Here is a 13,518-nt window from a genome sequence, read left to right as displayed (position 1 = left end):
TTTCATGTTTATACATAAAACATAAACATGAAAATGCTTTCCTGCACTCTCAATGATATACAGCTCTGCTTGCTTTCTTGTTCATTTAACATTACCTCAGAAGAGGCAAGGAGTTTAAATCACTTAATTTTACAGAATTTTATCTTAATTTTCTCAAGTGAGGAATAAGAAAATTTCATATCAAAAAACAAATCCATGTAACACAACAGTGAAGATAATTATTCATAATAATCTGGAAAAAAGTTAATTCCTAAAATTTGCATTGTCTAACAAATTAGCTCACACAAAAATAATGTTCCATATTTTTCAATCACAGAGGAGCTCTTTCCTCACATTTTGTGCTCACTTAAGAATATGGCTTCTGTTTCCAGAATTCAGTGTGAGCAGTGGCTACCAATTCCCACTGAATAGCAGTGACATTGCCAAAATATTTTTCTTTTAAGATCATCACACCTGATTCCTATAATCTTTACATATCTCACGCTATGGTAATTTGTCTTCCAGACATGTTGTTTTACATAATTACAGTAGCCTTATTCATTTATATTGGTCTTTGTCTGGCTACAGGGGTCCTTGTGTGTGGCAGTGTGCAAGATTAGCAATTTAGAAAGATACTTTACCTAGTCACCGCTCCATTAAGTTTTCAAACATCCCTTTAATTATTATTATTATCCTCTGTCCTTGTTATACTATATATTCTGTCTCAAAGGGTTGCATAATTCAAGATATTCCCGGCTCAAATAGAAAAAAACACCTAGTTTGTAGAGTTCTATAATTAAAACACAAATTTATGCATCTGTACATGGGAGATGGCCTTTGAACCTTGACATGTACCACTCATAACATTCACCTTTTTTCTCAATTAATACAGAAAACTTTTACATCTTAGAGAGTAAACTAGAAGCAATATAAATACAAAAATAACAGTACAACTTGCAACATATATGTGCAAGATCTACTGGAATGTATTAATTATATGTTTGCGTGACTAGTAAAAATAGGGCCGTTTTGAGAGCTACAATAACATTTCCAAACAGCAAAACTATCACTTCAAAATAAAGAATTATGCAGAGCAGCCTATACTTCAACCATTTATCAACAAACTTCAAGAGAACTTGTTCAAATTGAAAATATTAATGCAAGCCTGATAGTCTTCATACACTCCCTTTAGCATCCACTGGGAATAGACATCACTGGATATTAGGGAATACATCTACCTGTGATCTCAGTGTCCTTGTAAGTTTTAATGGGATCCAACAGGTTCATCATTATGCAACAGCGGGCTAGACCACAAAATGTTTTGCCTAATTACGTGAAGGCTATTTGGTCTCTCTTTTTTATTTTCACTCTGCTGAGTACATGTATATATATAACACCAATGTAATATTACCAAGAATTAAACTAAAATCATGAAGGAATTGTTGTTGACACAATTTTTCATTTATTTATATTTGTTCGAGACCAAGAGTATTTCAGGGATGGGAGACCATTAAGTAATTCAGACAGTCTTGGATTCAGGAGCCTTCTCAGAATGTGCAGTGTAGTAAGCAAGAAAATATAGTTCACGTAACTGTTTCTTTTGCAAATAAGGGCATCTCAGGATCCAGTACTACAGTGCTGCTGATTCATTTCAGCTCACTGTATAATTCCTAATGCATCTAAGACTTCAAGGAGAAAGAACATTGAGTTTCTATACCTGTAGATCATCTCAATTAGTTTCTGTTTCTCTTTCCTCATTGCCATCAATCGCTTTCACTACAAAATTTAGCTGACATTCAGAACTTTCATGCTTATGAGTTAGGCAAAACACGACAGGAATAAGAATATTCTAAAACATTTCAAACATTTGTATACTCAAAAGCTTTATTTTGACTGTGCTAAGACTGCTGTATTCACTTTATTTCTCAAGGCTTATGTCAGTGAAGCTTAGCCATATTGCTGAAATGTCGAGTATTTCCTTATATTCTGTGCATGCATGGCTACGCTTACAAAACTGTTTAAGGTTTTTAAATCCTACAGCTTTATTGTTAGTAATCTATGCTCTGGAAGTTCAAGCTTTCACTTGAGAGTGGGAAAACAAGAGTGAGGAAAATTTAGCTTTATAATTAGAAAGAGGCACAGCAGAAATAGAATGGATGTATGGTTTAAACCTGAAGGATATAGGGCAGATTCCTGAAATTTTGTTGAGTTTATTTGCTACTAATTTAAGAGAAGTTTTTGAATGTACAATTTAAGTTGTACTGAAGAAGCAGAAACCATATCAGAAACTATAGCATTTGAATTCATGCATGCAAACCCTCTAATATCTTTTTAAAAAATATCATTGAAATATTTGTAACTTAAAACAAAAAACATCAGCGGTCATAGTATTGTTACAATATCTGTTCTGTTTAAAGCTGAACAAATCATAAGCATTTAAACTCCAATTAAAAAAAAATCCCCCCCAAATATGCTTGTAGAATTAAGGCCAGCATGGCCTCACGCCTCCTCCCATCTCACAGAAGATCTGCATTGTGAACACTGTGGGTGTTCACTTAAACATGATTAGGTTCACAGAAAAGGGAAAGATGCTCTGCAGTAATCCAAGCTCGTTGTGCTAGCAATGTTTTTGACAGATAGGTTGGCAATAATTTGAATATTTTTGTCCCAAATAATGAATCTTGCATCTGAAACTGTGTTATAGAAAACAGTAACTCCTCTGTGGGCCAGCTCTCCATCTGGTGTAATTTGGCATAGCTCATCTGGCTATAATTCATTGGATTTTATATGGTTTTTTGCATTTAGGGAATGATATAAAAGAAAACATAAGTGAAATATCAGGGAAAAATTTGTAAAGGTAAGAAACATAAAAGTAAAATGTTTTTTAAAGCTGATCTGGATGCATTGGACGTATTAATTCTCCATGAGATTTCAGTGCTCGCATTGGTTGTTTACTTAGGGGTATGCCTTCTCCATCCTCAATTTATTAGTTATCTACTACTTTCAGATATATAAGCCTATACATACAGTAGTGTACTTTGAAGTTTTGATTTACCAATCGTTTTTATGAAAGATGACTTAGAGTGCATCTCACTTAAAAATAGAAACAGATAGAATTTTAGTGCAAGATTGAATCCACCCAAAATGAAACATATTGTTTTGGCTTCTGGCTTTTGTTCATATCCAAAATCACAAAATAATTACTCCATGTTCCTGCTAACACGTAATCACTCTTGCCAGAAGAGATATACAATGTTTTGGCTCAAGACAATAGTTTAAAGGAGCCCTCAGCTCATGTTTTTTTTCTGTTGTTGTTGTTACTGGTTTTGAGTTGTTTTTGTTGTTTTTTTTTCTAATTATTTTAAATGAAGACAACTAGCATAATATTTTGACAACATCAAGATGAAACTCCAAACTAAACATTAGATGTAAACTCATATGAACCTTAAAAAAATCTCAGTCTATGTCTATATACTGTCTAATCTCTGTAATTTATTATTTTTACAGAACAATATTTCTATAATTAGTTGCTCATGGTTATGTTTCTTATTTTTATGAAGTTCTTTTTAGTTGCAGCTGAGCATCTTTTAATCAGCCACTGTGGTATCAGTAAATTAAATTGTTCTGTTTTTTCTGACTACCATTTTTACGCCTAGTAAATATTAAAAAGAAGATGAAACATAAGGGCTTATATGCAGATATAGTCATCAACTTCTTATTTTTAGGAGAGTTACATTTCCTGTTTTTGACAAAACGTCAATGTTAATCAAGGTTTCTTAAATGACTAAAATCTATCATTTTGACAGTAAATTGGAATGTTCCCGGGTGGCAGTTTTTTTTGTTTTGTTTTGTTTTGTTTGGCTTGTTTGTTTGTTTTGCAGATTGATGTGGTGTTTAAATTAAGAGAATGTTAATAAAGCTAGCCATGTAGGACATGAAATAATTATTCTACTTTTCAACCACTTGTACGTGACCAACTCAAAACCTTTAGCCCAGCTGAGCTGTTATCTAGTGGGTGAAAATGTTCAGTACATGAAGTTTGGTGTTTTCCGTCAGGTACAATTTCTCTGCTGTTACCTAAAAAATATTTTATCGTAATGTTAAAATCTGAAATAAAAAATTTTCCTTAATTTTAATGAAATGCAGTAGAACATACCTATAAGCAGAATTGTCCTTGATCTTACTGAATGTTCTGGGATAATATACCAGAGAGTTGTACCTCCTTCCTACCCTTGGCAACTGAATTCCACCTCAGGAAATTTTATTTTGATACGTAAAAGAAGAGAGTTTTATTTGTAGAAACTGAGCAGGTGATATGTGCCTGCAGGGCAAAGGAAACCTATAAATGAGAAGTTCTCTCACAGTGATGAAAGAAATGTGAGGAAAATCAGAAAATCTATTTCTTTTGTAATGTTGCAAACCATTACCAATGATACACTGAGGGGTTGTACACTATTTCACCCTCTAGACACCCTTCAAACAGACCATGTTGCAGAAGCACAGTTATATGGTACCAACTCTAATGCTCAAGCTGGGTACTAAGTCTCTAGATTTTTCCTAAATGTCTAGCATTAATAAAGTTTTCCTGTTTCCAAATGCAGCCTAATCAAAATCTGTGCAACTGTTTTTTTGTTTTGTTTTGTCTTGTTTTTCTATTTAGCAAGAATAAGTAAAGTGTGTTTTGCAGTATTTTCAATCTATAAAGAACTGTTTTGATAAATCATGTATAGAGTTTTCTTATGGGTACATACTTAACAACACTATGATGAAGAACTTGCTGAATATTTAACTACCATTGTTTCCAAAAAGGGAATACATATGATATATAAGCTTAGATGGGTGTTGTGTATTAGTTTCTCCTGCAGTAGAAAAAAAAATAATTTAGAAAATGTGTAAATTCTATGTTTCTTTATATAAATTTTGTGAGTTACTTGTATATAAAAATATTTATATGTGGTAATAGTTTATTATGTTTTCTTAAAGTATTTGAACTTTGTTGAATCAACATTTTTTAAGATAGTGATGCATGCATTACTGTATATGTTAAATCAATGAATATGTTCAAGAAACAATATATTGCAGATCTCTTTTGCTTATTGGCTCTTAGTATTTTTGAGGAAGATGATCAAGTACATGTGCTGTCATCTTTCCTCATGAATATAAACATATGAAACAGTTGTAAGAGTCCTAGTTTTTCACGATAATATTATTGCAGTTACCCATTTATTTTCAAAATAGAACTTAATTCTGTTTCTTTCAAGTTTTTAGACTTATGCTGAGACCTAAAGCATGTGTCTGGTTTTCACAAAGACTAGTCTGAAAATCAGGGCTATTATACATATCAGGTCATGCACCAGAAAATCATAATCAGTTTTTGTAAAGGGAAGACAGCTTTCTTAGAAGAATAAAGGAAAAGAAAATGTGAGTGAGATTAGTGGAAAGATTAGAGATAATGGCTCAAAATTAAGTATAATTTAGTGAAAACAAGAGTTTGAAATTGATTTTTTTTTTTTTTAATGGAAGAATAATTTACCAGTGCTAGAGATTTTCTATGTACTAATTACCTTGAATTTGGAAAAAATAATTCCCTTTTACAATACTTATCTGCTTAATTTGAAATCCTTCTGTTACTTATGTGTCTGTTTCTGGTTAAAATCCCTTTGGTTTGTTGCAGTACATGGCGTTTGGGAAGAATGGTCACCTTGGAGTTTGTGTTCATTCACATGTGGTCGAGGCCAAAGAACTAGGACAAGGTCATGTATACCTCCCCAGTATGGGGGAAGATCATGTGATGGACCTGAAACACAACACAAACCGTGCAATATTGCACTCTGCCCTGGTGAGCTTATAAAGCAACTTTATGCTTTGTTATGGTGTATTCAATGTGAGTTGTTTGTGATTTCTTTCATTATCCTTTGTGCTCACACACAAATTAAAAAAAAAAAAAAAAAAAAAGACATACAAAGGAGTAGAAGGGGTAATTTTACTAGTAATTTTGACTATAGTGGTCCAAAGGATCACTACAGATCACACACAGCTTTGTTTAATTCTGGTGAACAAAGTATACTCCAGCACCTTTTTCTTTGAAAAATTTTAATCTTGCATGCAGCTGCAAAAAACATGACTTAATCTAGTTTTTGGGCAACTTGGTAGCTGTGCAATTTCACTCGAGCCTACGCAAAAGTAATTAACAAGATATATGAGCATGAAGCAAAGTTGACAAGAGAAATGCCAAATAAAACTAGCAGAGAATAAATTAACATATTCAGTTCACTTGAGTATTGAAAAAAAAAGGTATTACATATAATTTGATAAAATTGAGATGTGTCTCATAATTCTGGATTTTGAACAGTCATCTGTACATTAGTGGCTTTCACCAGAGGAAGTATGTTTTCCACTTTGCTGTAATATGAATGTTCAATTTTATAAAGAAATCTTTGTGTTAAAAATTTTAGCCTCATAGCAGTATTTCAGAAGCTGAAAGTTCACGTACTTTTTGTTCCTAAAGATAAGATCTGTGAAATATACACAAGAAGTCACAGAATGAGTTTTTTTCAAGGATACTATAATAATGGATTTGATCTTTCCTACCCTAAATAATGCTATATGGCAACGAATAAACGGAAGAGGGTGCATTGAAATGTAATTTTCATAATATTTTCATCTTCACATAAAGCTTTAATGATTAATGAATGCAACTAGCTTCCATGTTTGAAAAGAATTCTGCTGAATTGGAAAGAAATTAGCAGAGTGTAGCTTCACATCTTAAGAGGCTGTCAAGAGGCATTGAGAAATGGTTCACAACCAACTAGGCATTGCATAAAATCTTTAATATAGAACTTCAGGAAATAATCAAAATAGTAAAACAAAAAAAAAACTTTAAATGCCACTTCTTTTAATTCACTGGTCTCTGAGATCCTGGGTACCAGACATACAGCTATTATCTTTGATATAAAAATAGTAAAATAGTTCACCTCGTTATTTCTCTGAACACAGGTGCACCTATATTTTTAAAATACTTTCTAGTCCCATCATCCATTATAAAAAAAAAAAATGTAAATTTTCACTTCTTTGGGAAACTGGTTTATATTTTTAATTATTTTGCATTTTAATATTTTATTTCAATCAATAAGATTTCTGATGTAAGAAATTAAAAATAACAACCATGGCAGACTATTTCTGATCTACATTTTGTCTCAGAAGACTGTTGTATGGTTTACCTGAGAAGGAGGCTCAATGATAAAAATAAATTAATTATAAATGTAGAGAATAGAGCTTGTGTGTTAGGCAATGTGGTAATTCCTATTCAGCTAACAGAGTTAATTTTACAATCAGGACTGAGAATCTCATAAAATGACTAACATGAGTGACAGTTGCAGCTGTACAGAATCACTTTTAAGGGCTCAGGGCTTACATGATACAAGATTGGTCCCCACTCTTGCCTTAAAAGACAATTCTTTTAAATAAGACCTTGTTTTAGAGAAAAAGAAAACTTCACAGCCTTTCAAATGGCGTAGTTTGTGAGCAAAGTCATAGTTCATCCTTTGTTATATCAGAGTGATCTGAAGAGATGAAAAGGAGGAGATGAGGAGATAAAAAGGAAGAAGAAAAAGGAAAATCATTTCAAATTATTTTAAAGTAGCTCATAACAAGATCTGTATTTGACTGTTGTAAGTCAAGTGCCTCCTGGCTCAGCCCAAAGAGCTGTGTTCATATCCAAGATGAAATCCCTATGTTAGAACAAACCTGTGAAGCCTTGCGTTGCTTGGTGGTAACTCTGTTGTGTCCATCTCTTTTGTGCCTGCTGTAACAGTGGATGGACAGTGGCAGGAGTGGAGCCCATGGAGCCAGTGCTCAGTGACCTGCTCCAATGGCACCCAGCAGCGAAGCCGGCAGTGCACAGCAGCAGCCCATGGTGGCTCTGAATGCAGGGGACCCTGGGCTGAGAGCCGAGAGTGCTATAACCCTGAGTGCACAGGTGAGTACTTGTTTGTCCTATGTCAGCTAATGGAGGAGCAGGGAGAAGGGCCGGACACACCCATGGCTCTAAGTTTGGAGTTGCTGCCATTCAGGCAGGCTCCTGGGCCACCACAGTCCTCAGCAGGCTGTGAAGGAGAAGAGCAGCCGCTCCAGAGGGGGAGCTGGGGCCAGGCTTCTTTTCAATTTGATGAGCCACCTGGAGATAAAAGAGAATGCATCCACAAAAGGCTGTGTGACAGGCTGCATAGCTGCTTTTCAGTTTTACCTTTTAAAAGAGTTTGACAAAGAACTGTTTGAGGACTAAAATATTTAATAAAGTGTCTCAAGAACCTCAAAAATGAATATGTATAAACTGATTCTCTCTTGCTCTGAAACTGCAGGAATTCATGATTCTCTGGTAGTATAAAAGCAGCTTTCCAAGGTGATTAAATTGCATGTATTTCTACTTCTAAGCCTCATTTGCCCTGTCAAATCATATAAAATGCTGCTTCTAAAATATCACTTTGCAAGAATCTATTTAGTTACTTAAATGATACTTATGCATATTGCAAATGTGTGTTTTTATGTGTGCCTCTAGTACAGTGCTATACAAGTGCATATAAAATACAAAAAAGTGACAATGTCTGTTTTGCAATCTAACACAGAGTGAAAATGCACCATTTTTTTTATTTTATACTGGGAGACAAGTCATTTAGACAAGCCCATTTTCAGCGGCCAGGTAGAGGCCATCCTTAGAGGTTCCATGACCCCTAAATATCACTTCTGTCACTATTACATAATTCTATTTGCAGGCTTTCTTCTCTACTTAAGTAAAGAATAACCTAATTCCTTTATTACTGTCATTTTGTCATCACTGTAATTATACTTTTCCCAATAGCAAATGGCGAGTGGAACCAGTGGGGCCACTGGAGTGGATGTTCCAAATCCTGTGATGGTGGCTGGGAGAGGCGAATAAGGATCTGTCAGGGAGCTGCTGTGACTGGGCAGCAATGCGAAGGAACTGGAGAGGAAGTTAGACGGTGCAGTGAACAGAGATGTCCTGGTGAGAATCAAATCTAATCACTGTTATTACCTACACTGTAGTATGTTTTACTTTAGTGGTCATCTTTAGGAAAGGCAAGATCAATATCCATGGAGCAATAGTCCTAAAAAGCCATATCTGGTCTTGCTTCAGACAAGCCACTACTGTTTTACGAAGTAGAGTTGTGCTGTTGTAGCTAAGTGTAAACTAGTCCAATGGATATATGAGCAGTGCAACAGCTTTGCAATAAATCATGATACTATAATATAGAAATGTACCAGAAACATATTTTATTGCATAGGCACATGAATATTGGGATAAATTATTGTTTGCTACAGAAATTATGTCCTAATGCATTGATATGAGTATATCTTAGGTACGGTTTTGTAAATCATGGAATTATTTTTATCCTGTGTACAAGAGACCTCAGTGTTAAACATTTAGTGAAAATTACTGTGCAGTAAAGATCAGAGAAAAACAGTGAACGTTACTTTAATGTACAGGATGAATGAATACATAAGTGACGTTTTGTAAAAGTGAAAGTCATATGAAACTAAAAAGGCATCTTTCCTGCTTTAATATAATGCTTTAACATATTTATTTGCAGCACTTTTACTTTGTTCTCACAGTAGATATAAGTCTTTTTAAAAGAAAGCCAATAAAAGTGTGCATTTTAGCTCTTCCAAAAGTCATGAATAATAAAAACATGGGGTGAATATGAATACGAATATACTTATCTGTGAAGAGACCTTTTCCTAAAGAAAAAGATTGCCTTGTTATATAGGTATATGATAATGAAACAAGTCATAAATACTATAGGATGACATAGACATTCACTTGGGAAATCATGGGCTCTGAACTTTGAGACTGGGAAGACTCAAAATGTATCTAGCAGTCTCCACTTTGTCTTTTGATGGCTGTGTGCTAGGAACAGAAAGGACTAAATGGAAAAGTTGCTTTGGGTCAGGAAGCAGGAAGTATATTTGATGTGAATTTCACGTTACTCAGCCCACTTAGTTATAGACAGCATTTTTATCCATTCACAGCCACCAAAGAACAGTTGTTAAGATATCTCCAGTAGAGTAATACAATGTTTTTGAAGAACAATGCAAGGACTATCCTTGTTAATAAAAATATAGTACTGAGCTGGTGAAGTTTACAGCTTTTAATTCTCTGGTGATCTCTTTAGCTTTAATAAAATATACATTATTCAAAACAGCAGGAAAAAAACCAACAGGATTTATATTGGATTCCTAAATAAATTATATTTTTCATATTTACTCATTTCCATAGTAACTGTAGACTTCCTCTAGAAAAGCACTGCACTAAGAGAACGTTATTGTGAATGTTCTCAATAAACAGACATTCAGATAAACCAGTTTCTTCTTATGAAACCAACCTTGAAATAGTTTGTATATTTAAAAGTAAAATCATGCTGGTACAATCCAATTTTCAAAGGTTGCCACCTGCAGTTAATAAAATATTTTACAGATGTTTTTACAAGTCAAATGCACACAGAGCATTATTTGCCATTTTCTATATTTATTTATTAACCTGATTATTTCCAGATTAGAGCCAGTACGCTTAGAGAAACCATAATAACTTAAAGTACATTTTGACTGGTTATACTTCTGCAGAAGACTGTACATGAATAACAGATTTAATTTGTTTATTTCTAGACTTATGTTTCCTAAAGCATCTCATTGGGTAATTTCCTAGAACTTTCCTAAAAAATAAAATGATTGAAAAATTTATTTTTGAATAAACAGTAAGCAAAACTGATAAGTACTATACAAAGTTGATGAAAAGTTACTTTTGTTTCACTGATTTCTTTTTATGTGTAAGTTTCTGAGAAATGTGAGAGACTATATCATTTTTTTTTATTACATAAGCATTGGTTTATCGTTAATATAAGACCAGATCCACATCTTTGTAGATTTGTGTAACATATTTGTTAAGTGGATATGGTGCACCTGGTTGTATCACTCAGAGGATACATACAGAAAATGAAATTTTATATATTACTTATAATGGTGTAAGCAAAAGAAGATTAAAACCTTTTCCTATTATGCTGTTACAGTCAATAAGATATATTGCAAACAGAGCTGTTCACTTGACTAACTCAAAATTTTGAATGAATTTTGTTTATTTGTGCACCATCTGAACATTGTTCAAGATTTTCTTTGTAGTTGATCAGTGATTATCTTCAAGTGGTCCCGGCAGGGACTGAATTACATCAGGCATTTCTAGAAGCTGGATAAAAGCAGCACTAAGAAAGGCAGGCTCATAACTTTATTTGGAAGCAAGTTTCTGAGTCAGCTTGGTTTGTAGGCAAACATTAAGCATCTTTCTTTGGGAATGGTTTCTATTCACAATTATTAATTTTAAAATTATGATTATTTCTTAATGTTGTGTCATACACTGGGAATGAAAGACAAAAATCTGCATATACTGTGGCTTCAGTCATTGCTCCTTTGTAGTATCTCAAACATCTAAAGTTGTATTTCACTCCTAACAGGTTGGCAGCATTAAGGATTTAAAGAATCCTTTTGTGAAGGATAAAATAGTTAACAAATATAAGAAAGAAAAAATGTACTGGACTTCCTAGTCAGATAGTTGTGCAGGAATCATTGGAAAGCTTAATATGGGATGAATGAATAGTAGGTCTATCCTATAGGAATAAAGGAGATAGCTAGCTAGCAAAAGGAATTGCAACCCATGTCGTGGCTGGCTGATGAAAAAAAAACAAAACATAATGCAAATTCTATCAGATCAATAAGTAAAAATTAAAGGACATGAGAGAACAGAGAGTGAAGTACTGGATTAATCAGGAAAAAAGACTTCTGTATCAACAAAAGTGCTCCTGCAAATTCATTTTTATATAACCAGGATGATGTTCTTATAACAATTATAATATCTTAGGTTCCAGCGATATACTACCCATTTCCAGAAATGCTTAATTCCATAATACAGAGTTCCATAGTAATTATACATGTTCCAATACTAATGCTTTTCCTAGATTATACTCAGAATTGAATCTCAATATTTTTCTCATCAGCCTGTTGTCAGTTGTAGAAGATATAATGTAGGAATATTATTGATCTAAATATTAATGAAAAAAATTACAGATCACCTCATTTGTTAATTAAAAGTAACAGAGGAAATTGCTTCCAAAGCCAAGGTAATGATTTTGTACTGAAGGTGGCACATTACTCCAGAAGCAGTACTAGCTATAGGTGATAGAATGTGAGAAGTTGGAAGATTCAAGTAGTTGTCAACAGCTAAATAATAAAATTAAACCTTTAGATATTGTTGTATTTTTTATTATGACGCTACTCTACAAGATGGTCAAAAGCTTTTTCTGTTTCTTTATTAGAGATAATTTTACCTGTGGCATTGAATTAGGATTCAAGAGTTCTAACTCTACTGTGTGTCTTTGGCTAAACTCCTTCACCCTTTTGTCACCCTTTCCCATTTATGTTAGCTTCTTAGGTAGATTGTGAAGTCTGTAAGGTTTTGTGTGTTGCTTGCTCTGTAGTACAACATCTTTTTCAGATTTGATTTGATTGTCTCTTGGAGTTGCATGTCCTCTCACTGGCAAAGTCAGAGCAGGATTATGCTTCTGGACTATTGACTTTGTTGAGCTTTGTAATGCTTAGATAAGATTAAATCAGGCCCATCACTGCATAACTTGGAGGGTAAAACAGGGTAAATTTGAGTACATGCTCTGTGTGGGAAGAGACTGCTGAATCACACTGTCAGTGAAAGAGAGATCTGCTTTTTACTTGCCAGCCTTAGCAAATTTACCTAGGTATTTGCTGTTTGCTTCTAAATTTTAGCAATTCTATATGATTTTCTACAGCTAACTCCCATTTTTTCTGTGGGTGTGCTATGAATTAATTGTGCCAAAGTTTCAAAAGTACATGAACTACCACAGCCAGCAGGACTAGTGATGCTTTTTAACTCAGATACAGAACCACTCAAATGTGACTGTAATGTCACCATGTGCAACTTGGGTTGGAGAATCACAGATGCTTTAATGTGGGTGGATGTCTGATTGGTAAGTTCTGCCAAATGTACTTTTGCTTAGGAAAGAACTGGTTTGCTTTTTATGTGCACCGTTCCTTGATGTAAAGTGTTTGTACATTGTGTTGAAAGGCATCTAGGTGCATGAAGTCAAGAAGGGTGTAGGAAAATTTGTATGCCTGGGCTCAGTTACATCTCTAACTTGTTCCTGCATTTCTCTCCAGATAACTCTGAGTCTTGGAAATGCTTTTTACTTTGAACACAGGTACACAGGTTATCTCTGACACTAAGATCAAGTTTAAATGCAATTTTGAGTTTTGAAAAGTCTTGTAAAAACACTCAAGCATCACTCTTCTAAGCAGATAGATGGAAAACCTCTTGTGTGTGACTTGCTAATGTAAAACTGAGAGCATAGAATATATAAGCATGAGTATATATGCATGTGTATGGTATTTTCAGGAAGGAAAAAATCCTCAAAACAGTATTTGTAGAGAAGTCAGATTTTTAGGTCT

The 13,518-nt window shown here is 33.9% G+C and overlaps 1 protein-coding gene across 9 annotated transcripts in view; it reads left to right on the top strand.

The window, feature by feature from the left end:
• The window catches only part of ADGRB3 (adhesion G protein-coupled receptor B3), a 451,226-nt gene that overhangs the window by 192,047 nt on the left and 245,661 nt on the right, over positions 1 to 13,518 (top strand). For all 9 annotated transcript variants that reach the window (XM_015284810.4, XM_040697811.2, XM_015284809.4 and 6 more), the window contains 3 exons: positions 5,654 to 5,818; positions 7,793 to 7,957; positions 8,837 to 9,001. In XM_015284810.4, the coding sequence (XP_015140296.1) occupies positions 5,654 to 5,818; positions 7,793 to 7,957; positions 8,837 to 9,001 (495 nt within the window). The remainder of the gene's footprint in view (positions 1 to 5,653; positions 5,819 to 7,792; positions 7,958 to 8,836; positions 9,002 to 13,518) is intronic.

Source organism: Gallus gallus, chromosome 3 (genome assembly GCF_016699485.2).
Source record: "Gallus gallus isolate bGalGal1 chromosome 3, bGalGal1.mat.broiler.GRCg7b, whole genome shotgun sequence".
NCBI lineage: Eukaryota > Metazoa > Chordata > Aves > Galliformes > Phasianidae > Gallus > Gallus gallus.
Note: the sequence above shows the minus strand (reverse complement) of the source record. Positions and strands in the feature narration are given on the sequence as shown.